The sequence below is a fragment of the Salmo salar genome, chromosome 19, assembly GCF_965601325.2.
Source record: "Salmo salar chromosome 19, fSalSal1, whole genome shotgun sequence".
Classification (NCBI taxonomy): domain Eukaryota; kingdom Metazoa; phylum Chordata; class Actinopteri; order Salmoniformes; family Salmonidae; genus Salmo; species Salmo salar.
In genome coordinates this window covers 77,371,612-77,394,879 of record NC_138309.1, presented here as the reverse complement: position 1 = coordinate 77,394,879, position 23,268 = coordinate 77,371,612, and the positions used below count along the sequence as shown (strand labels likewise).

The 23,268-nt window shown below is 43.2% G+C and overlaps 1 protein-coding gene across 2 annotated transcripts in view; it reads left to right on the top strand.

The window, feature by feature from the left end:
• Positions 1-23,233, top strand: part of LOC106579603 (polypeptide N-acetylgalactosaminyltransferase 11) — a 52,356-nt gene extending 29,123 nt beyond the window's left edge. For both annotated transcript variants that reach the window (XM_014159680.3, XM_014159679.3), the window contains exons 7-12: positions 4,991-5,108; positions 6,480-6,632; positions 10,507-10,725; positions 15,893-15,997; positions 19,413-19,550; positions 22,113-23,233. In XM_014159680.3, the coding sequence (XP_014015155.1) occupies positions 4,991-5,108; positions 6,480-6,632; positions 10,507-10,725; positions 15,893-15,997; positions 19,413-19,550; positions 22,113-22,244 (865 nt within the window). In that variant the 3' untranslated portion in view covers positions 22,245-23,233. The remainder of the gene's footprint in view (positions 1-4,990; positions 5,109-6,479; positions 6,633-10,506; positions 10,726-15,892; positions 15,998-19,412; positions 19,551-22,112) is intronic.
• The last annotated feature ends 35 nt before the right edge of the window (positions 23,234-23,268 follow it).

Below are 23,268 nucleotides of genomic sequence, written 5' to 3'. Positions count from 1 at the left end.
GTTGCCATACACTTACATACAAGTTTTTCAACCACTCCACAAATTTCTTGTTAACAAACTATAGTTTTGGCAAGTCTGTTAGGACATCTACTTTGTGCATAACATAAGTAATTTTTCCAACAATTGTTTACAGACAGATTATTTCACTTATAATTCACTCTATCACAATTCCAGTGGATCAGAAGTTTACATAGACTAAGTTGACTGTGCCTTTAAACAGCTTGAAAAAGTCCAGAAAATTCTGTCATGGCTTTAGAAGCTTCTGATAGGCGTATTTACAGAATTTGAGTCAATTGGAGGTGTACCCGTGGGTGTATTTCAAGGCCTACCTTCAAACTCAGTGCTTCTTTGCTTGACATCATGGGAAAATCAAAAGAAATCAGCCAAGACCTCAGAAAAGAAATTGTAGACCTCCACAAGTCTGGTTCATCCTTGGAGGCAATTTCAAAACGCCTGAAGGTACCACGTTCATCTGTAAAAACAATAGTACGCAAGTATAAACACCATGGGACCATGCAGCTGTCAAACCGCTCAGGAAGGAGACACGTTCTGTCTCCTAGAGATGAACATACTTTGGTGCGAAAAGTGCAAATCAGCCCCAGAACAACAGCAAAGGACCTTGTGAAGATGCTGGAGGAAACAGGTACAAAAGTATCTATATCCACAGTAAAACGAGTCCTATATCGCCATAACCTGAAAGGCCGTTCAGCAAGGAAGAAGCCACTTCTCCAAAACTGCCATAAAAAAGCCAGACTACGGTTTGCAACTGCACATGGGGACAAAGATCGTACTTTTTGGAGAAATGTCCTCTGGTCTGATGAAACAAAAATAGAACTGTTTGGCCATAATGACCATTGTTATGTTTGGAGGAAAAAGGGGGAGGCTTGCCGAAGAACACCATCCCAACCGCGAAGCACGGGGGTGGCAGCATCATGTTGTGGGGGTGCTTTGCTGCAGGAGGGACTGGTGCACTTCACAAAATAGATGACATTATGAGAAAGGAAAATTATGTGGCTGTATTGAAGATGATAACAACAGAGAGTAGCAGCGGTGTAAAGGGGGGGGGGGGGGGGGCAATGCAAATAGTCTGGGTAGCCATTTGATTAGATGTTCAGGAGTCTTATGGCTTGGAGGTATAAGCTGTTTAGAAGCCTCTTGGTGCTCCGGTACCGCTTGCCGTGCGGTTGCAGAGACAACAGTCTATGACTAGGGTGGCTGGAGTCTTTGACAATGTTTAGGGCCTTCCTCTGACACCGCCTGGTATAGAGGTCCTGGATGGCAGGAAGCTTGGCCGTACGCACTACATTCTGTAGTGCCTTGCGGTCAGAGGCCGAGCAGTTGCCATAACAGGCAGTGATGCAACCAGTCAGGATGCTCTCGATGGTGCAGCTGTAGAACCTTTTGAGTCTCCTGAGGGGGAATAGGTTTTGTCGTGCCCTCTTAGTTGGTGATGTGGACACCAAGGAACTTGAAGCTCTCAACCTGCTCCACTGCAGCCCCGTCGATGAGAATGGGGGCGTGTTCGGTCCTCTTTTTCCTGTAGTCCACAATCATCTCCTTTGTCTTGGTTACATTGAGGGTTAGGTTGTTGTTCTGGCACCACCCGGCCAGGTCTCTGACCTCCTCTCTATAGGCTGTCTCGTCGTTGTCTGTGATCAGGCCTACCACTATTGTGTCATCAGCAAACTTAATGATGATGTTGGAGTCGTGCCTGGCTGTGCAGTCATGAGTGAACAGGGAGTACAGGAGGGGACTGAGCACGCACCACTGAGGGGCCCCTGTTTTAGGATCAGTGTGGCGGATGTTGTTACCTACCCTTACCACCTGGGGGCGGCTCGTCAGGAAGTCCAGGATCCAGTTGCAGAGGGAGGTGTTTAGTCCCAGGGTCCTTAGCTTATTGATGAGCTTTGAGGGCACTATGGTGTTGAACGCTGAGCTGTAGTCAATGAATAGCATTCTCACATTGGTGTTCCTTTTGTCCAGGTGGGAAAGGGCAGTGTGGAGTGCAATAGAGATTGCATCATCTGTGGATCTGTTAGGGCGGTATGCAAATTGGACTGGATCTATGGAGGGGTTTGAAAATGTCAGAGAAGACACTTGTCAGTTGGTCAGCGCATGCTCGCAGTACACGTCCTCCTCTTAATCCGTCTTGCCTTGCGTCCTTGTGAATGTTGACCTGTTTAAAGGTCTTACTCAAATCGGCTGCGGAGCGCGTGATCACACAGTCTTCAGGAACAGCTGGTGCTCTCATGCATGTTTGTGTTATTTGCCTCGAAGCGAGCATAGAAGTAGTTTAGCTCAGCTATTAGGCTCGTGTCACTGGGCAGCTCTCGGCTGTGCTTCTCTTTGTTGTCTGTAATGGTTTGCAAGCCCTGCCACATCCGACGAGCGTCAGAGCCGGTGTAGTACGACTCGATCTTAGCCCTGTATTGACGCTTTGCCTGGTTGATGGTTTGTCGGAGGGCATAGCGGGATTTCTTATAAGCTTCCGGGTTAGAGTCCCGCTCCTTTAAAGCGGCAGCTCTAGCCTTTAGCTCAGTGCGGATGTTGCATGTAATCCATGGCTTCTAATTGGGGTATGTATGTACGGTCACTGTGGGGACGACGTCATCGATGCACTTATTGATGAAGCCAATGACTGATGTGGTGTACTCCTCAATGCCATCGGAGGAATCCCGGAACATATTCCAGTCTGTGCTAGCAAAGCAGTCCTGTAGCTTAGCATCTGCTTCATCTGACCACTTTTTTATTGTTCGAGTCACTGGTGATCCTGCTTTAATTTTTGCTTGTACGCAGTTATCAGGAGGATAGAATTATGAGCGTTTTCCTGTTTGCTTATGGCGGAATACAGTTCATTGAGTGCGGTGTTAGTGCCAGCATCAGTCTATGGTGTAATGTAGACGGCTACGAAAAATACAGATAAACTCTCTAGGTAGATAGTGTGTTCTACAGCTTATCATGAGATACTCTACCTCAGGCGAGCAAAACCTTGAGACTTCCTTAGATATCGTGCACAAGCTGTTATTTACAAAAATACATAGTCCGCCGCACCTTGTCTTACCAGACGGCGCTGTTCTATCCTGCCGATACAGTGTATATGTATGTTGATAATGTCGTCGTTCAACCACGACTCCGCGAAGCATAAGATATTACAGATTTGAATGTCCCGTTGGTAGTTTAATCTTCCGCGTAGGTCATCGATTTTATTTTCCAAAGATTGCACGTTTGCTAGCAGAATGGAAGATTTGTTCGATCGTCTATGAATTCTCAGCAGGCAGCCCGCCCTCCGGCCCCTTTTTCTCCGCCTTCTCTTCACGCAAATGACGGGGATCTGGGCCTGTTCCCGTGAAAGCACTATGTCATCCACGTCTGGCTCGTTAAAGGAATAAACTATTCTGCCAGTTCGTGGTGGGTAATCCCAGTTCTGATGTCCAGATGCTCTTTTTGGTCATAAGAGACGGTAGCAGCAACATTATCTACAAAATAAGTAAAAAATTAAGTTACAAACAACGAAAAAACACAATCGGTTAGGAACACGTAAAACCTCAGCCATTTTCGCATTAGTCATTCTAAATCATGTCAACCCCATCTAATTTTTGATTTGTTAAGCCACATTTTACTCCTGAACTAATTTAGGCTTACCTAAAGAAAGGGGCAGAATACTCTTGCGACGACTATATTTAAGTTATGAATTTTGTGAGTATGACCGTTCACCTTGAGAGTATTTTAGTATTTTGTATAGATTGACAAATTCTTTTTAATCCTTATTTGTAACAAAAGGTGGTCTGAATATTTTTGTAAGGCACTGTATGTCCAATCATCTCAAATACTAAATTGAGCTGTGGAAAGGAATAACCCCAAAAGTGTAGTGTGGCGGATGTTGTTACGGGATTTCTTATAAGCTTCCGGGTTAGAGTCCCGCTCCTTTAAAGCGGCAGCTCTAGCCTTTAGCTCAGTGCGGATTTTGCCTGTAATCCATGGCTTCTAATTTGACACATTATAGATGCAGTAAAAACAGTAAATCCTATTTGTAGTTTATTTGTAATTATTATGTTGTTTTAAGCTGGCCTGCCCTATACTATTATGTCCTGGAAATGTTTCCTTAAAGCTCAATTCGATTGGCTTTTTTATTTTCCCCCATTTGATTTGAATGGCCTCCCAGTGTGCACGAACCTGATACGGTATCAATAAAGGCCATCTGATATAGAGTAGACTTCACCCATCTCCCTCACGTATGGAGTCATGTGAAAGCTAATTAGGTACCGTAGTGGCACGCCTGGTTCTAGGGACTGAATCGATCCCCGTTTTGAAGAGGCCCGGGTGCTTTAAATCCATTACTATGGCATAGGATGGCTTTAGCCTAAAGGGCTACTCGGACACCCCTTTGTTTACGCTGCCTCTTAATTTCTCTCCGTTTCTCTCACATGCTTGTGCTCTGGGCTTTACATAAGCATATAAGCCTAAGGCTACGGTCGCACAGAGACGCCTGAAAACATATACACATTCATCATCAAAAGATCAACTCTTTTCAGACGAGTTGCATACGCACAAAGGCTAACATATTGTTCTCTGTCAACAGTTGACTCCCATTGAAAAACTATTGGCTCAATCAGTAATTTCCTGACACAATCTGTCTGGTTGCAGCCCATCTTTTAGCCGGACTAGGAGATGCAGAGGCATGTCTCACATCTTAGGATGTGTCTATAGGCAGCCCAATTCTGGTCTTTGGTCAAAAGATCTGATGTTTTGACCAATCAGATCAGAGCTTCTGCTAATAATTGTTATTTTGACCAATGAGATCAGATATTTTGCTAATAATTGGTCTTTTGACCAATCAGATCTTCTGCCAATTATTGGGCAAAAGCTCAGAATTGGGCTGCCTGTGTGAAATCAGCCTTAGTGTCTTGATGCTAGTGCTACTTCAAAGGATACTGTAGTAGCTAGAATGCAGACTCACATTCTGCCTTTTCACTCCCTCTCCTTGCCTTAGGTCTCCCACCATGGCAGGTGGTCTGTTTGCCATGGACAGGAAGTACTTTAACGAGCTGGGCCAATACGACAGCGGCATGGACATCTGGGGTGGTGAGAACCTTGAGATCTCCTTCCGTGTAAGTAAAAGGGCCACACACCATCACACTCACTGTATCACACTCACTGCAATACTGCTACATTTTATTCTTAGGAACGGTGCAGATACTCTTAAAGTAACACATGGGGTGGCAGGTAGCCTAGCGGTTAAGAGCATTGGGCCAGTAACCGAAAGGTTGCTAGTTCAATCCTGTACCGGACTAGGTGAAAAGTCTGTGCCCTTCAGCAAGGCACTTAACCCTAATTGCTCCTGTAAGTCGCTCTGGAGGAGAGCAGCTCTGGAGGAGAGCAGCTCTGGAGGAGAGCAGCTCTGGAGGAGAGCAGCTCTGGAGGAGAGCAGCTCTGGAGGAGAGCAGCTCTGGAGGAGAGCAGCTCTGGAGGAGAGCGTCTGCTACATGACTAGAATGTAAACATAGGACTCCCAGACTTTCAGTTGAAAAATGTCATTTCTATTTTAGGGTGGCTGCCAAATTTACACGCACGCACCTGGTCAAATGAGCTATGACATGTCAACCACTCACCATGAGCTCTAGACAGTTGGTTTATTTACCCACGTTTTGGCTCATTTCTTCTAATGCTTTGCCTCAGCAGACTTAAACAAGCTTTTCCCCCTTAAAAAAAATACTGAATGAAATAAAATGTCATAACCGACAGCCAAAGGCAATTATTTCTCTACATTACGTTTTGGTCCAGTTGAGTTGGATCTCAGCAGACTAGCAACTGCATATTGACTTGCTACATGAATCCATCCAACATCAATTTTCCTGTCTCGCCTCAGTGTTTTTACTTCTCTTGCTTTTACCACATCAGAGTTGGACATTTCTCTTCCAGTCCTGTTTAATATTCTTGGCAAGGCTGCCTTGTCATGTTTTGCAATGTTACCCTGTTTGAAAAGAGAGTCCAATATATGACTTCAGTAAGGGAATGTTATGTATGTGGAACATTGTCAGATGACATTAATCATATGGCTCTCGAGCAATGGGGAGTGGAGCTGATATTTGGCCAGACTTGTACTGCTCTTATTAATTAATTAATTATGGTCATTGAATTAAGTCCTATGTCCTAGCATTTCCCAAAACTTTTCTTTCTTAGAACAACTACGACGGGCTTCTCCTGTGCACTGTTGGTTTATTCAGGTGTAGAGGTTGAGGTGTTATGGGGGAAGGGGTTGTGTTTGGAGAGGGGGGGCATTAGGGTTTTGGCAACGACATGTGCTCACCCGGTGGTTTTCATGGTAGGATACTTGGCCATGTAGTCTGTACTCTTTCTTGCTCCCTCCCCCATGAATTTAGTGAAAGGGTATTTTTAACGTACAAACAATATAGCCTTGTTGAAGTGTCCTGGCGCTCTAACCAAGAAGTCAAATACTCATATGACTTTCTCTTTATCAGATCTGGATGTGTGGTGGCCAGCTCCTAATCATCCCCTGCGCGCGGGTGGGTCATATATTCCGTAAACGCCGGCCTTACGGGTCACCCGGAGGTCAGGACACCATGGCCCACAACTCCCTGCGATTGGCCCACGTATGGATGGATGAATACAAGGTACCTCAGAGGGCGATGGCACTAATTACACACAATTGAAATCCAGTTTATAAAATCACCCATTCTCCATTGGTTCAGGGCCTGAAATTAAAATCCATTAAACTGGGTTTGTATGAAATCCAGAACGCACATGGGCCCGTAAATACCTAGACTGAAAACTACTGGGCCCGTAAATACCTAGACTGAAAACTACTGGGCCCGTATTCAGCGTATCAGAGTAGGAGTGCTGATCTAGGATCAGTTTAGCCTTTTTTAGATCATAACGGGTCCAGATCTGAAGAGATCACATTCAACCTTTTCCTGAGGCTCCTGTTATGACCGCAAGTAAACTAAACATCCGATGAGATCAGCGTTTCTTCTAACCACTCTCAGCTCTGTCTTTATTAGCACAGTGATGTTTGTTCCTTTCCAAGCTACAAAGAGCTATAATTGCTTTCCACAGTCTGAAAATAGCCAACCTAATTGGAAAGGAAGCCAATTGCATTGTTTGGGTTCTCCTGAGAGATCTCCCATTCACACACGTCAATGTACAAGTGAGTCTGCATTTGTTTTCTCATCATTCCCCCTCAGTGTGTGAGCAGTTGTTGTTTCCAAACTAAACAGAAGAGGCCTTGGATTTGATTAATTACTTACGTAATTGTTATTACTTAGATGTCTTGGTGCACATATGGCATCCACAAGAGAGAGCCACTGTTTTCGGGAAGGTTTGTGCTGCTTAGTCTCGTCTCTCTTCTGTGCTCTTTCCCACCTTCCACTTTGAAATGATTTACTGGACATTGAACTAAGAGTGTGATTCGTAAATTGCCTTCCCTTACTCTGAATTGTTAATTCAACAGTGTAGTGCAGGTATTCCCAGACAGGGGTACGCGCAATGTCGTCGGTGGTATGCCAAATAAAAATGTGATTCACATTTAAAAAATATATATATATAATAATCATTTCTTCACATTTTAAAACAGTCCATTTAGTAAGGCCCGTGTTCATAGAGACACATACCAGCTCTGCTGGTAGTACTGCTACTACCAGCAGTACTACACCTGCTACTACCAGCAGTACTACACCTGCACCTGTCGACGACACAAGTTGTTCTGCTTCAATGAGCACATCCAATGCTAACATCAGTAATTCTACATTTGTTGTTAGCCCAGCTAGCATGGACACTGACAGCTGTGAATCTGATGCAGCCGAAGAGCTACTGCCCCCTTACCCGGGAAAGCACCGAACAACAGACAGGGATGTTGGACCATCGAAGAGGCGCAAATATGATGAGAACTACATTGATTTGGGGTTCACTTATATTGGGAGAAGTGCCTTTCCTCAGCCAGTGTTATATGTGCAAAAGTACTATCTCACAACTCGATGAAACCTTCACTCCTGCGCAGACATTTAGAAACAAAACATGCCAATTTGAAAATAAGCCACAGGTGTTCTTTGAGTGAGAATTAATGACTTTCAAGTAGTAAGACATGTATAAAAGCAACAGATAGATACCATTAATAAGAAGGGGCTAGAAACGTCTTATATGGTGAGCTAGTGGCTAGGACAGGCAAGCCCCATACTATTGTGGAGGACTTAATTCTTCCTGCTGCCGCGGATATGGCTGGGACAATGCTGGGGGAAAAGGCCAAAAAACTATACAGACAATGACTTCATCAAACACTGTTTCACGATGCATCAGTGACATGGCAGGAGATGTATTAAAACAATTACTGCTTCGCATACAAGCCAGTGAATTCTATGCGTTACAGCTGGATGAGTCAACAGACGTGGCGGGCCTGGCACAGCTCCTGGTATATGTCTGTTACGTTTATGGGGAGTCAATTAAGGAAGACATCCTCTTCTGCAAATCACTGGAAACCAGGACAACAGGAGAGGATATTTTTTAAGTACTGGACAGCTTTGTGACATTAAATGGACTTTGGTGGTCAAGATGTGTTAGTATCTGTACTGATGGCGCAAAAGCCATGACAGGGAGACATTGTGGAGTTGTAACACGCGTGCAAGCAGTTGCTCCCGATGCCACTTGGGTACACTGCAGCATCCACCGAGATGCTCTTGCTGCCAAGGGAATGCCTGACAGCTTGAAAGACATTTTGGACACTACAGTGAAAAGGGTTAACTTTGTTAAAGCAAGGCCCCTGAACTCTTGTGTATTTTCTGCACTATGCAATGATATGGGCAGCGACCATGTAACACTTTTACAACATACAGAAGTGTGACCATAATTTGCACTTGTCTGACCGCTTGCATGATGACAAGTTTCTCACACGACTGGCCTATCTGGGTGATGTTTTTTCTTGCCTGAATGATCTGAATCTAGGATTACAGAGACTCTCTGCAACTATATTCAATGTGCGGGACAAAATTGAGGCTATGATTAAGAAGTTGGAGCTCTGCATTAAGGTATTTCCATCATTGTATGATTTTCTTGTGTGCAAATAACCTGTGATATAGCGAAGAACCTGAGGTGAGCTGGGTGTGCAATTACGCAGGTACTTTCCCGAAACGGATGACACAAACAACTGGTTTTGTTATCCCTTTCATGCTCTGCCTTCAGTCCACTTACCGATATCTGAACAAGAGAGACTCATCGAAATTGCAACAAGCGGTTCTGTGAAAATTGAATTTAATCAGAAGTCACTGCCAGATTTCTGGATTGGGCTGCGCTCAGAGCATCCTGCCTTGGCAAATCACGCTGTTAAGACACTGATGCCCTTTGTATCTATGTGAGTGGATTCTCACTAGAATGAAAACTAAATACAGGCACAGACTGTGTGTGGGAAATGGTTTAAGACTGAGACTCTCCATTACAACCCAACACTGCCGAGTTATGCGCATCATTTCAAGCTCACCCTTCTCATTAACCTGTGGTGAGTTATTTTCAATTAACAAGTAAGGTTTTATATGTAAGATGGTTAAATAAAGAGCAAAGTTATTGATTATTATTTGTGCCCTGGTCCTATAAGAGCTCTTTGTCACTTCCCGCGAGCCGGGTTGTGACACAAACTTACACTCATTCTTATGTTTAATAAATGTATCGTATAGTGTGTGTGTGGCAGGCTTACAATGATGGTAAAAAACAACGTTTGAGAGTGCGCTGACCTTGGTGCTAGAGGGGGTACGCAGCTGGAGGTTGAGTGTTTGAAGGGGTACGGGACTATAAAATGTTTGGGAACCACTGCTGTAGTGTATCAATGTTCCCAGCAGTTAAAATCTTCTAGAGGGTTATTTTTTTAGGATACTTTTTCCATTAGTCCACTCTTGATACAGTCCTATTTTATTTATTTTTTGCATGTCGGCAGTGAAGTTAAGATATTGGACTTTCAAGAAGCAAAGTGTCACCTGCCTCATCATCAAGATTCAATATGCAATGACTGTTTTTGAGTGGATTTTCCCTTTAAGATGAAGTTTGGGTTGGCCAGTTCTGACTTCTCCATCTCCACACTAATCAGAGACTGGAACAAGTTTTGTTTCCATGGAAATAGCCGGCCTATATTAAACAGATTCTCAATAAAGGTAAAGTTCTTGTCGAAATAGATCTAAGAGTTTTCAATCTTACCTCTGAAATATTTATTTTGAGTCTTACCACCCAGAAAATACAAGCTGTTTTCATGACCTAAGAGAGGGTGGAACAACTCGGAGTACTGTTGAGATTACAGTTCATTACTAGAAATATTTCTGAATCACTCTCTACAGTAGTTTGTCTCAGGTTTATTCCGTTTTTCTGATACGTTTGTTTACAAATTGACTTTAGAACCTGATCTGCCCTGTAAACTCTGCACTTTTACAGACAACAGAGATACAGCTGTATTAAAGGGTGTGGATTGGCATGGAACGTTTCAATAGCAATCAATTTCCTGTCTTGTCCAATCAGGAACAGTACTTAAACCTGCGGCCGGAACTCCGGGAACGTGCCTATGGCGACATCAGCGAGCGGCAGGCGGTGCGCCAACGGCTGCAGTGTCGCTCTTTCAAGTGGTACCTGGACACCATCTACCCCGAGATGCAGGTTGCCTCGCCCCACAACAAGCCCCAGCAGCCTGTGTTCGTCAACAAGGGCCTCCACCGGCCAAAAGTGTTGCAGAGAGGCCGGGTAAGATGCTAAAGTGAAGTTGAGCTATGCTAAACTGGTCCTAGATCAGTTTGTGCAGTATATCCAACTCCTATGGTCCCATCAACCATAGGAGTTGGCTATACAGCACAAACAGATCTGGAAACAGGCTAGAGTTGTACTACTGTACCCCATAGAAATAATACTTTTATGTCCAAACTTCAGCACTGAACATGCAATTTAGTGTAACAATAGGAGGCCAATTGGTCTTTTGTCATCGATACATCACTGTCTAACTGCCACCTGGTTTTGTCTTTAGTAGCTGGTAACCACGAAAACTGTCTGCCATAACTTTAACATGGTTGTGTTGTCAGCGGTCAACCCCTGCCATCTAGAGGCAATAACATGAAGCCTGAAATTAAAAATAAACTTGAAGGAACGTATGTTCGTTTTTAAGGTGTAATTGTGTACATCATTCTCATGCAAGTAGCCCTCTGACATATTTATAGTCATAAATTAAAGTTACTTGTTTACTGTCAGTGAAGCACCTTCTCTGTATACAAACCGTAGATGTCTCCTGATGGACTACGTGTCCTCAGAAGTTGTAAACAATATTCCCTGTTCCCGCGCATGTTTCTTTACGGTTAATATGGTAAGGTTTGAAAGTAGTTCTAAGATTGCAACGAAGAAATACCTGAACATTCTTCAAAAGCCAAGGGAAAGCAAAAATTATCATTACAATGTTACATACTGCACTTAATTTTTCTTTAATTAAATTGAAAAAATGCCATATTCAGTCAACAGGGGGGAGCGTGGTGTTGAGAAAGTCATTAAGGAGCTCCAGTCCCCAGGACGAAAAGACACCTTCCGCTTCAGACTGAGTTACAGTGCATTCGGAAAGTATTCAGACACCTTCCCTTTTTTCACATTTTATTATGTTACAGCCTTATTCTGTAATGTAACAAGATGTGGGGCTCCCGAGTGGCGCAGCCATCTAAGGCACTGCATCTCAGTGCTAGAGGGGTCACTACAGACCCTGGTTAGATTCCAGGCTGTATCACAAACAGCCGTGATTGGGAGTCCCATAGGGCAGCGCACAATTGGCCCAGCATCGTTAGGGTTTGGCTGTCATTGTAAATAAGAATTTGTAACTGACTTGCCTAGTAGTTATATAAAGGTTAAATACACTGCTCAAAAAAATAAAGGGAACACTAAAATAACACATCCTAGATCTGAATGAATTAAATAATCTTATTAAATACTTTTATCTTTACATAGTTGAATGTGCTGACAACAAAATCACACAAAAATAATCAATGGAAATCCAATTTATCAACCCATGGAGGTCTGGATTTGGAGTCACACTAAAAATTAAAGTGGAAAACCACACTATAGGCTGATCCAACTTTGATGTAATGTCCATAAAACAAGTCAAAATGAGGCTCAGTAGTGTGTGTGGCCTCCACGTGCCTGTATGACCTCCCTACAATGCCTGGGCATGCTCCTGATGAGGTGTCGGATGGTCTCCTGAGGGATCTCCTCCCAGACCTGGACTAAAGCATCCGCCAACTCCTGGACAGTCTGTGGTGCAACGTGGCGTTGATGGATGGAGCGAGACATGATGTCCCAGATGTGCTCAATTGGATTCAGGTCTGGGGAACGGGCGGGCCAGTCCATAGCATCAATGCCTTCCTCTTGCAGGAACTGCTGACACACTCCAGCCACATGAGGTCTAGCATTGTCTTGCATTAGGAGGAACCCAGGGCCAACCGCACCAGCATATGGTCTCACAAGGGGTCTGAGGATCTCATCTCGATACCTAATGGCAGTCAGGCTACCTCTGGCGAGCACATGGAGGGCTGTCTGGCCCCCCAAAGAAATGCCACCCCACACCATGACTGACCCACCGCTAAACCGGTCATGCTGGAGGATGTTGCAGGCAGCAGAATGTTCTCCACGGCGTCTCCAGACTGTCACGTGCTCAGTGTGAACCTGCTTTCATCTGTGAAGAGCACAGGGCGCCAGTGGCGAATTTGCCAATCTTGGTGTTCTCTGGCAAATGCCAAACGTCCTGCACGGTGTTGGGCTGTAAGCACAACCCCCACCTGTGGATGTCGGGCCCTCATACCACCCTCATGGAGTCTGTTTCTGACCGTTTGAGCAGACACATGCACATTTGTGGCCTGCTGGAGGTCATTTTGCAGGGCTCTGGCAGTGCTCCTCCTTGCACCAAGGCGGAGGTAGCGGTCCTGCTGCTGGGTTGTTGCCCTCCTACGGCCTCCTCCACATCTCCTGATGTACTGGCCTGTCTCCTGGTAGCGCCTCCATGCTCTGGACACTACGCTGACAGACACAGCAAACCTTCTTGCCACAGCTCGCATTGATGTGCCATCCTGGATGAGCTGCACTACCTGAGCCACTGGTGTGGGTTGTAGACTCCATCTCATGCTACCACTAGAGTGAAAGCACCGCCAGCATTCAAAAGTGACCAAAACATCAGCCAGGAAGCATAGGAACTGAGAAGTGGTCTGTGGTTACCACCTGCAGAACCACTCCTTTATTGGGGGTGTCTTGCTAATTGCCTATAATTTCCACCTGTTGTCTATTCCATTTCCACAACAGCATGTGAAATGTATTGTCAATCAGTGTTGCTTCCTAAGTGAGCAGTTTGATTGCACAGAAGTGTGATTGACTTGGAGTTACATTGTGTTGTTTAAGTGTTCCCTTAATTTTTTTGAGCAGTATATATATATTTTTTATTCTAAAATGGATTAAATGAAATATTTTCCTCAACCTACACACAATACCACATACTGGCAAATTTATTAAGAATAAAAACAAATACCTTATTTACATAAGTATTCAGACTCTTTGCTATGAGCCTTGAAATTGAGCTCAGATCCATCCTGTTTCCATTTATCATCCTTGATGTTTCTACAATTTGATTGGAGTCCACCTGTGGTAAATTCAATTGATTAGACATGATTTGGAAAGGCACACACCTGTCTTTATAAGGTCCCACAGTTGACAGTGCATGTTAGAGCAAAAACCAAGCCATGAGGCCGAAGGAATTGTCCATAGAGCTCCGAGACAGGATTGTGTCGAGGCACAGATCTGGGGAAGGGTACCAAAACATTTCTGCACCATTGAAGGTCCCCAAGAACACAGTGGCCTCCATCATTCTTAAATGGAAGAAGTTTGGAACCACCGAAACTTTTCCTAGAGCTGGCCACCCGGCCAAACTGAGCAATCGGGGGAGAAGGGCCTGACCAAGAACCCGATGATCACTCTGACAGAGCTCCAGAGTTCCTCTGTGGAGATGGGAGAACCTTCTAGAAGGACAACCATCTCTGCAGCACTTCACCAATCAGGCCTTCATGGTAGAGTGGCCAGACGGAAGCCACTCCTCAGTAAAAGGCACATGACAGCCCGCTTGGAGTTTGCCAAAAGGCACCTAAAGGACTCTCAGACCACGAGAAACAAGATTGTTTTGTCTGATGAAACCAAGATTGAACTCTTTGGCCTGACTGCCAAGGGTCAGGTCTGGAGGAAACCAGGCACTGCTCATCACCTGGCCAATACCATCCTTACGGTGAAGCATGGTGGTGGCAGCATCATGCTGTGTGCATGTTTTTCAGCGGCAGGGACAGGGAGACCAGTCAGGATTGAGGGAAAGATGAACAGAGCAAAGTACTGAGAGAGCCTTGATGAAAACTTGCTCCAGAGCCCTCAGGGCCTCAGACTGGGGTGAAGGTTCACCTTCGAACAGGACAAGGACCCTAAGCACACAGCCAAGATAACGCAGGAGTGGCTTTGGAACAAGTCTCTGAATGTCCTTGAGTGGCCCAGCCAGAGCCCGGTCTTGAACCCAAATGAACATCTCTGGGAAGACCTGAAAATAGCTGTGCAGTGACCCTCCCCATCCAACCTGACAGAGCTTGAGAGGATCTGCAGAGAAGAATGGGAGAAACACTCCAAATACAGGTGTGCCAAGCTTGTAGCGTCATACCCAACAAAGTACTGAGTAAAGGGTCTGAATACTTACGTAAATGGGATATTTCAGTTTATTTTTTATAAATTAGCAAAAATGTCAAACTGTTTTTGCTTTGTCATTTTGGGGTATTATATAGATTGTGGGGGAAAACAATTTTAGAATAAGGCTGTAACGTAACAAAATGTGTAAAAAGTAAAGGTCTGAATACTTTCCAAATGCACTGTATGTATTTCATATTGATAAACCACAGACAGCTCTGCTACATCCGTCTACCTGGGAGGACATTCATATTCTAGTTAGTCTGGAAGGAAACTTCATAGTGATTTCTTAAAGATGGAATCCACAATCCACACACTGCCCGCCCCACAACCATTGTTATTTGCTTTGCTTTGTTGGCGAAGCGTCGCGGGGGGAGGACAAATAAAAAGTTTCACCTTTAAGTTTTCCAGCTTTAACATACCTGGTTTTCTGAAGATATCAACAAAAATTATGGAAATAGGCTTAGAAATGAGGCAGTTGGTATAAGGTCCCTCAATAGAATAATGACATTTTAAATATTCTTGTCTTGTAGATTCAGTGGAGTGGGTGTTGGTCTATTGTACATTCCAGTGGCATAGTCTGGAGTATGGACATACGCTACTGGTTAAAAGTTTTAGAACACCTACTAATTCAAGGGTTTTTCACATTGTATAATAATAGTGAAGACATCAAATAACACATGGAATCATGTAGTAACCAAAAAAGTGTTAAACAAATCCAAATAAATTTGAGATGCTTCAGATGGGACTATCCTATTGGCTATTTGAAGCATCTCAAATATAAAATATATTTTGATTTGTTTAACACATTTTTGGTTACAACATGATTCCATATGTGTTATTTCATAGTTTTGATGTCTTCACTATTATTCTACAATGTAGAAAATAGTAAAAATAAAGAAAAACCCTTGAATGAGCAGGTGTTCTAAAACTTTTGACCGGTAGTGTAACTTCAGTTGGTATTTATCTTTGATTGAGTTTATGGGCATGTTCCAGTTGGTATTTATTTGCAATCGCACAGTGCAGATTGTCAGATCTCACAACACCTGAAGCCAGAACCACATTAATATAACATAGCAATGTTCTCAGATGCGCAGCCAGGCTGCAATAAAGATGACCTGGGACACAACAGTGTCTTCACCTTAGACCGCTCACTTCTCCTTTTCTTTCTCTGTAGCTACGGAACCTGCAGGCTGACAAGTGTCTGGTGGCCCAGGGGAGGTCCACCCAGAAGGGGGGTGCCGTGGTGCTGAGGTCCTGTGACACTCACAACCCAGAACAGGTACACTAACTAACATATTACCCCCCCACCCCAAACTCGCCTCTGCCTTGGACATCTATAAAATGTATGTAATCTGTAGGGCCAAACCATACTGTGCTAGGATATTGTCTTTTCACATTGCACTTTCAAGCACGACTCAGCATTCTAAAAGCAAGCTGACCTGCCCTGATAACAGGTGTGGAAAGAAATCAGTCTGACCCTACACTGTACGATATTAACTGAAAAGAGCATGGTTTGGGTCGGCACAATACTGTGAAATATCCTCTACTGGTCTCTCTGCTTATCAACACTTTAACCCATAGGAATCTAAGCCCTGTCTAAGCCGCGGGAGGGGGGTACAACTAAGCTATATGGAATTGTTTTAAGGAGATCATACCAAGGATTATTTTGCTATTTGATTTAGAATTTTTAGACCCCTTGAAGTATCCCCAAAATATATGAATTGTCCTTACTGCTTGCTATTAGCCCATACAAACGCATTGAATAACAGATTCACTACATGGAACAACAAAAACATTCTAAAAGGAAGTTTGTGTCTTATATCTGAGATAGTTTGTCGAAGTTTACATACACTTAGGTTGGAGTCATTAAAACTAGTTTTTCAACCACTCCACAAATTTCTTGTTAACATACAATAATTTTGGTTAGGCCATCTACTTTGTGCATGACACAAGTCATTTTTCCAACAATTGTTTACACGCAGTGAATTATAAGTGAAATAATCTGTATCACAATTCCTGTGGGTCAGAGGTTTACATACACTAAGTTGGCTGTGCCTTTAAACAGCTTGGAAAATTCCAGAAAAGGATGTCATGGCTTTAGAAGCTTCTGATAGGCTAATTGACATCCTTGAGTCAATTGGAGGTGTACCTGTGGATGTATTTCAAGGCCTACCTTCAAACTCTGTGTCTCTTTGCTTGACATCATGGGAAAATCAAAAGAAATCAGTCAAGACCTCAGAAATAAAATTGTAGACGTCCACAAACCTGGTTCATCCTTGGGAGCAATTTCCAAACGACTGAAGGTACCACGTTCATCTGTAAAAACAATAGTACGCAAGCAAAAACACCATGGGACCACGCAGCTGTCATACCGCTCAGGAAGGAGACGCATTCTTTGGTGCAAAAAGTGCAAATCAATCCCAGAACAACAGCAAAGGACCTTGTGAAGATGCTGGAGTAAACAGGTACAAAAGTATCTATATCCACAGTATAGCGAGTCCTATATCGACATAACCTGAAAGGTCGCTCAGCAAGGAAGACGCCACTGCTCCAAAACCGCCATAAAAAGCCAGACTACGGTTTGCAACTGCACATAGGGACAAAGATCGTAATTTTGGAGAAATGTCCTCTGGTCTGATGAAACAAAAATGGAACTCTTTGGCCATAATGTTTGGAGGAAAAAGAGGGAGGCTTGCAAGCCGAAGAACACCATCCCAAACGTGAAGTACAGGGGTGGAGCATCATGTTGTGGGGGTGCTTTGCTGCAGGAGGGTCTGGTGCACTTTACAAAATAGATGGCATCATGAGATTAGGAAAATGATGTGGATATATTGAAGCAACATCTCAAGACATCAGTCAGGAAGTTAAAGCTTGGTCGCAAATGGGTCTTCCAAATGGACAATGACCCCAAGCATACTTCCAAAGTTGTGGCAAAATGACAACAAAGTCAAAGTATTGGAGTGGCCATCACAAAGTCCTGACCTCAATCCTATAGAAAATGTGTGGGCAGAACTGAAAAAGTGTGTGCAAGGAGGCCTACAAACCTGACTCAGTTAAACCAGCTCTGTCAGGAGGAATGGGCCAAAATTCACCCGAAACGTTTGACCCAAGTAAACAATTTAAAGGCAATGCTACCAAATACGAATTGAGTGTATGTAAACTTCTGACCCACTGGGAATGTGATGAAAGAAATAAAAGCTGAAATAAATCATTCTCTCTACAATTATTCTGACATTTCACATTCTTAAAATAAATTGGTGATTCTAACTGACCTAAGACAGGGGATTTTTCCTAGGATTAAATGTCAGGAATTGTGAAAAACTGAGTTTAATTGTATTTGGCTAAGGTGTATGTAAACTTCCGACTTCAACTGTACAGTCGTGGCCAAAAGTTTTGAGAATTACACAAATATTAATTTGTACCCCCTGTATATGGCTTCCACATTGACTCTGTACCGATACCCACTGTATATAGCCTCCACATTGACTCTGTACCGGTACCCACTGTATATAGCCTCGCTACTGTTATTTTTTCTATTATCATCTTTATTTTTTATTTGTTTATTTTAGTTAATACTTTTCTTAAAACTGCATTGTTGGTTTTATTCGACACGTGAGAAATACAATTTGATTTGATTGTAGTCTCATCTTTCCATAGAGGGGTTTGTGGGACGATTTTGTTAGAAGTCCAATTTTCGGTATGTCTCAATGTCTGACTAGCGCCGTCACTTTTCACCCCAGATGTGGAGGTGTGGTGTCTCAAAACTAGTTCCCCCGATCCAGATTAAGCCTATTCCTGTACTTAAAACAAAGTCCAATGGAGATTCTCCATCTGGGTTGGGGAAACGTCCTAGCGATAGAGAAATAGGTTGTGTGTCCATCATATGGTCTACTATGTGTCATTGGCAGTCATTATTCATGTTGCCAGCCTATGATTGATCTACAGTGATAATAGGACCTTTACCTCTTTTTGACGCTTCTGTTAGTTTGGCGACATGGACATAAGGGTTAGTGCTAGAATCTGAAATGAGTTATTTTTCGACCTCCAATCTCCTAATCTTTCATTACCTTATTTCAACCATTGTTTATGGCCACACTGACTTTTGTAGGAGGGTACCCTGGCTAGACGGGGAAAGTGCACTCTCAACCTGGAAATACATGAACTGTACCAGTACATCCTGTCACATCCACTGGAAGAGCTTCTATCATTTCAAGCCTCAACTAAAAAAAAATACACTTCCATTAGGCAAGCTCTTCCACTTTCCTGTGTGTGTAAAAATGGTGCAGAGTGAATCACTTTGTCTGTGTGGGGTAGAAGTTCAGCTGAAGCTACTGCAGTTCTCCCACTCTCTCTTTTCCTCATGCGGTTCAATCTCTATTCTCTTTCCATGTGAACTTCTGTCTTACTGCAGCAGTTCTTGGGTACACGATGAGGTCAACAACTTCTGTTGTGAACGGTTGTTTGTAAAGTCGTCTACTGACAAATGAGGCGTGAAACGTTTTTGTCATAAATATTGGGAGTAGGTAAAGTTTAAATTCTGGTTTATTCCATACAGTCTATTGGATATGGAATAAAGGCATTTTTTTATTAATTTACATTCCTCACTCGGGTCTGTACCACGTGACATGGTTTCCTTATACAGTATATACTTCTTCTTTCTCTCCCTAACCTCCCTCCCTCTTCCTCCTCCCCAGGAGTGGGCCTATGATGAGGAGCACGAGTTGATCCTAGCCGGCCTGCTGTGTCTGGACATGTCGGAGATCCGCTCGTCAGACCCACCCCGCCTCATGAAGTGTCACGGCTCAGGGGGCTCCCAGCAGTGGACCCTGGGGGTGAGTTAGCTAGAGCCCCCACACTGATGCTGAATCCACAAATCAGCCCCATATCTGTATATAAAAGACGGGTTGGTTGTTTAGCAACAACTGACACACGCGCAACTACTGGGGGCTTGGATTGTTGACAACATGTAAACTATATTTTGCTTATTGAAAACATAAGTACATTTGCACTTGTTGGCTCTCAAATACATCGTTACTGTTGTTGGTTAGCCATATTAGCAGAGACGTGACATCAGTCAAAACATGGTAGCAAGAACAAGATAAAACTAGTTGAAATGAGTCACCTACGACATGGCAGCTTCTTGTCATTGTTGCTAGCTTTCTGGCCATCCAGAATCACAACAGGCTTCTGTCCCATTGAAGCGTGCGCATCGTTTTCCTGACGTCAGCTGACCCATCTATAGAAGCAAATAGGGCTATAGCAACTGTTGCAATGACTGCTACCATCATCAAACCAGTACTGATATGACTAATACAGTTCAGTATTACTGTGGCATTTAACTGGTGTATACAGCTGGTACCACGGGGCATCATGATGGTGATGACGAGATGGAATCACTTCTATTCAACCACCGCCAGTGGGCTCCTTTATTAGGCGCAGTAGATAGTCTCTATCCTCTCCCTCCATTCTGTACAGTGCCTTCAGAAAGTATTCACACCCCTTGACATTTTGTCGTTAGAGGCTGAATTTAAAATGGATTAAATTTAGATTATTCTTTTTTTGTCACTGGCCTACACACAATACCCCATAATGTCAAAGTGGAATTATGTTTTTACAAATTAATGAAAAGCTGAAATGTAGTCAACCCTTTTATGGCAAGCCTAAATAAGTGAAGCAGTAAAGTCACATGCACTCACTGAGTGCTCAATGTGATTTTTGAATGACTACCTCATCTCTGTACCACACACATACAATTAATTATCTGTAGGGTCCCTCATTTGAGCAGTGAATTTCAACCACAAAGACCAGGGAGGTTTTGAATGCCTCGCAAAGAAGGGCACCTATTGGTAGATAGATAAAAAAAAGCAGACATTGAATATCCCTTTGAGCATGATGAAGTTATTAATTAATTGTATGTCCTGAATGCAAATCCAACAACATATCACTGAGTACCACTATTCATATTTTCAAGCATGGTGGTGGCTGCATCATGTTATGATTATGCTTGTCATCGCCAAGGACTGGGAGTTTTTTAGGATAAAAATAAACTGAATAGAGCACAGGCAAAGTCCTAGAGTAAAAACGGGTTCAGTCTGCTTTCCAACAGACACAGACAAATTCACCTTTCAGCAGGACAGAAACCTAAAACACAAGGCCTATACACTGGAGTTTACCAAGATGACATTGAATGTTCCTGAGTGGCCTAGTTACAGTTTTGACTTAAATCTGCTTTAAAATGGCTGTCTAGCAATGATCAACAACCAATTTGACAGAGCTTGAAAAATGTAAAAAATAAATGTGCAAAGCGTTTAGACTTACCCAAAAATGCTCAGCTGTAATTGCTGCCAAAGGTGATTCTAACTTGTATTGACTCGGGGTTGAATACTTATGTAATCAAGATTAGTTTAAATTATATATATATAAATAATTTAAACTAATGTTCAAATTTTTCCTCCTTTTTGGCAGAGTATTTTCTGTAGATCTTTGACAAAAAATGACAAATCTATTTTAATCCCACCTTGAAACACAAAATGTGGAGAAAAAAATAAATTGAGGGGTGTGACTACACTACATGACCATGTGGACACCTGCTCATTGAACATCTAATTTCAAAATCATTTGCATTAATATGGCGTTGGTCCCCCACTTTGCTGTGATTACAGCCTCCACTCTTCTGGGAAGGCTTTCCACTAGATGTTGGAACATTGCTGCATGGACTTGCTTCCATTCAACCACAAGAGCATTAGTGATGTTGGGCGATTAGGCCTGGCTCGCAGTCGGCGTTGCAATTCATCCCAAAGGTGTTCAATGGGGTTGAGGATTGGGCTCTGTGCAGGCCAGTCAAGTTCTTCCACACTGATCTTGACAAACCATTTCTGTATGGATCTCGCTTTGTGCACTGGGGCATTGTAATGCTGAAACAGGAAAGGGCCTTCCCCAAATTGTTGCCACAAAATAGGAAGCACTGAATCATCTAGAATGTCATTGTACACTGTAGCATTAAGATTTCCCTTTACTGGAACTAAGGGGCCTAGCCGGAACCATGGATAACAGCCCCAGACCATTATTCCTCCTCCACCAAACTTTACAGTTGGCATTGCATTCGGGCAGGTAGGTGTTTGTTGGAAAGTTGGCAACCTACAGTAAGATGGTCCCACGTTGAATGTCACTGAGCGCTTCAGTACGGGCCAATCTGTTGATCTGTGGAGATTGCATGGCTGTGCCAGCGATTTTTATTCACCTGTCAGCAATGGATGTAGCTGAAATAGCCCACATACTTTTGTATATATAGTGTACTTTCTGAAGGCAGGGTATGCAACATATGGCCCTGTCTTCCTACTCTACCCCAATTCTGTATGTAACACATGGCCCTGTCTTCCTCCAACCCTCTCCAGAAAAGCAACCGGCTGTATCAAGTCTCAGTGGGCCAATGCCTGGCCGTGGTCGACCCAATCAGCCCCAAGGGATATGTTGCCACGGCAATCTGCAACGGCTCTCAGTCCCAGCAGTGGCAGTTAGAGGGCTGATGTTGATACCCCACAACTAGTTACATACCAGACGCTGACTGCCCCCCCCCTCTGGATGGGGGGAGTACTGCATGCTGCTACAACTAAGCAAGAGAGGGATGGAACTAATTATACGGACTGTGTTCTTGAAGACTTGGAGAAAACTAATGCTGTTTGTCTTCAGAACTGCTTCCGGCCTGACGTGCACAAAGTATGGAGCTCTAAGTGGGTACGCTATATGTACTGTAGTCATTCATATACCCGACTTCCCCTCTTGAAAATTAGTATTCCATGTCCTGTTTTAGATATTTTTTACAATGCATCATGCAAATTATTTTTAATTGTATCCAATTTGCACAGCACTCTTGCATTAGAAAATTCAGAGAAACGTTTAATCTTGTATAAGTCCCAAACAAGTGTTTACTAAGAACAATGGACTGCCAGTATTAGAGGGTTTTAGAGTTAAATTGCATTTTATTCTGTACTTATTACAATCTGATATTAATTGCTATGACATACAGTACTGCATGTTATTTAGTTGACACATTTCTTTGGGAGTATCTCTTTCTGATCACTGGAGTTTGTTTTTGAAGTTATGTATTTTTCATGCCCTTGAAATGTGCAAGGCAACTTCTTTAAAACTGTATTGATAAGGCTACACTGTGTTAGCTCTACATCAGGTATATTGACCAAGTGATGGATAGTGTGTGCAGTCTACGTAAATAGAAATGGAATTTCCTACAGTATGTAGCGGTCTTGGGTCATGCCCACAATACTAGCAAAATCATCCATACTCACGGTCTGGTCTGCACTGTGCTATGATGGTTGAACATGATTTGAGTTCTAGTTTTTTCCCTTATCCAAATGTAATTTCTTAAGTTATGTGGTGCAGTTTTGTATTAGTTATTCTCTTTTGCAATGAGGCAACCAACTAAATGTGTATTTGAAGTATGAACATCCCTTGACTAATTTGCAATTGATTAAAATTCTTTGTCAGACGCTTATTAAAATGGTCATCCATTTACCCCCCACAGAGAAAAGTAGC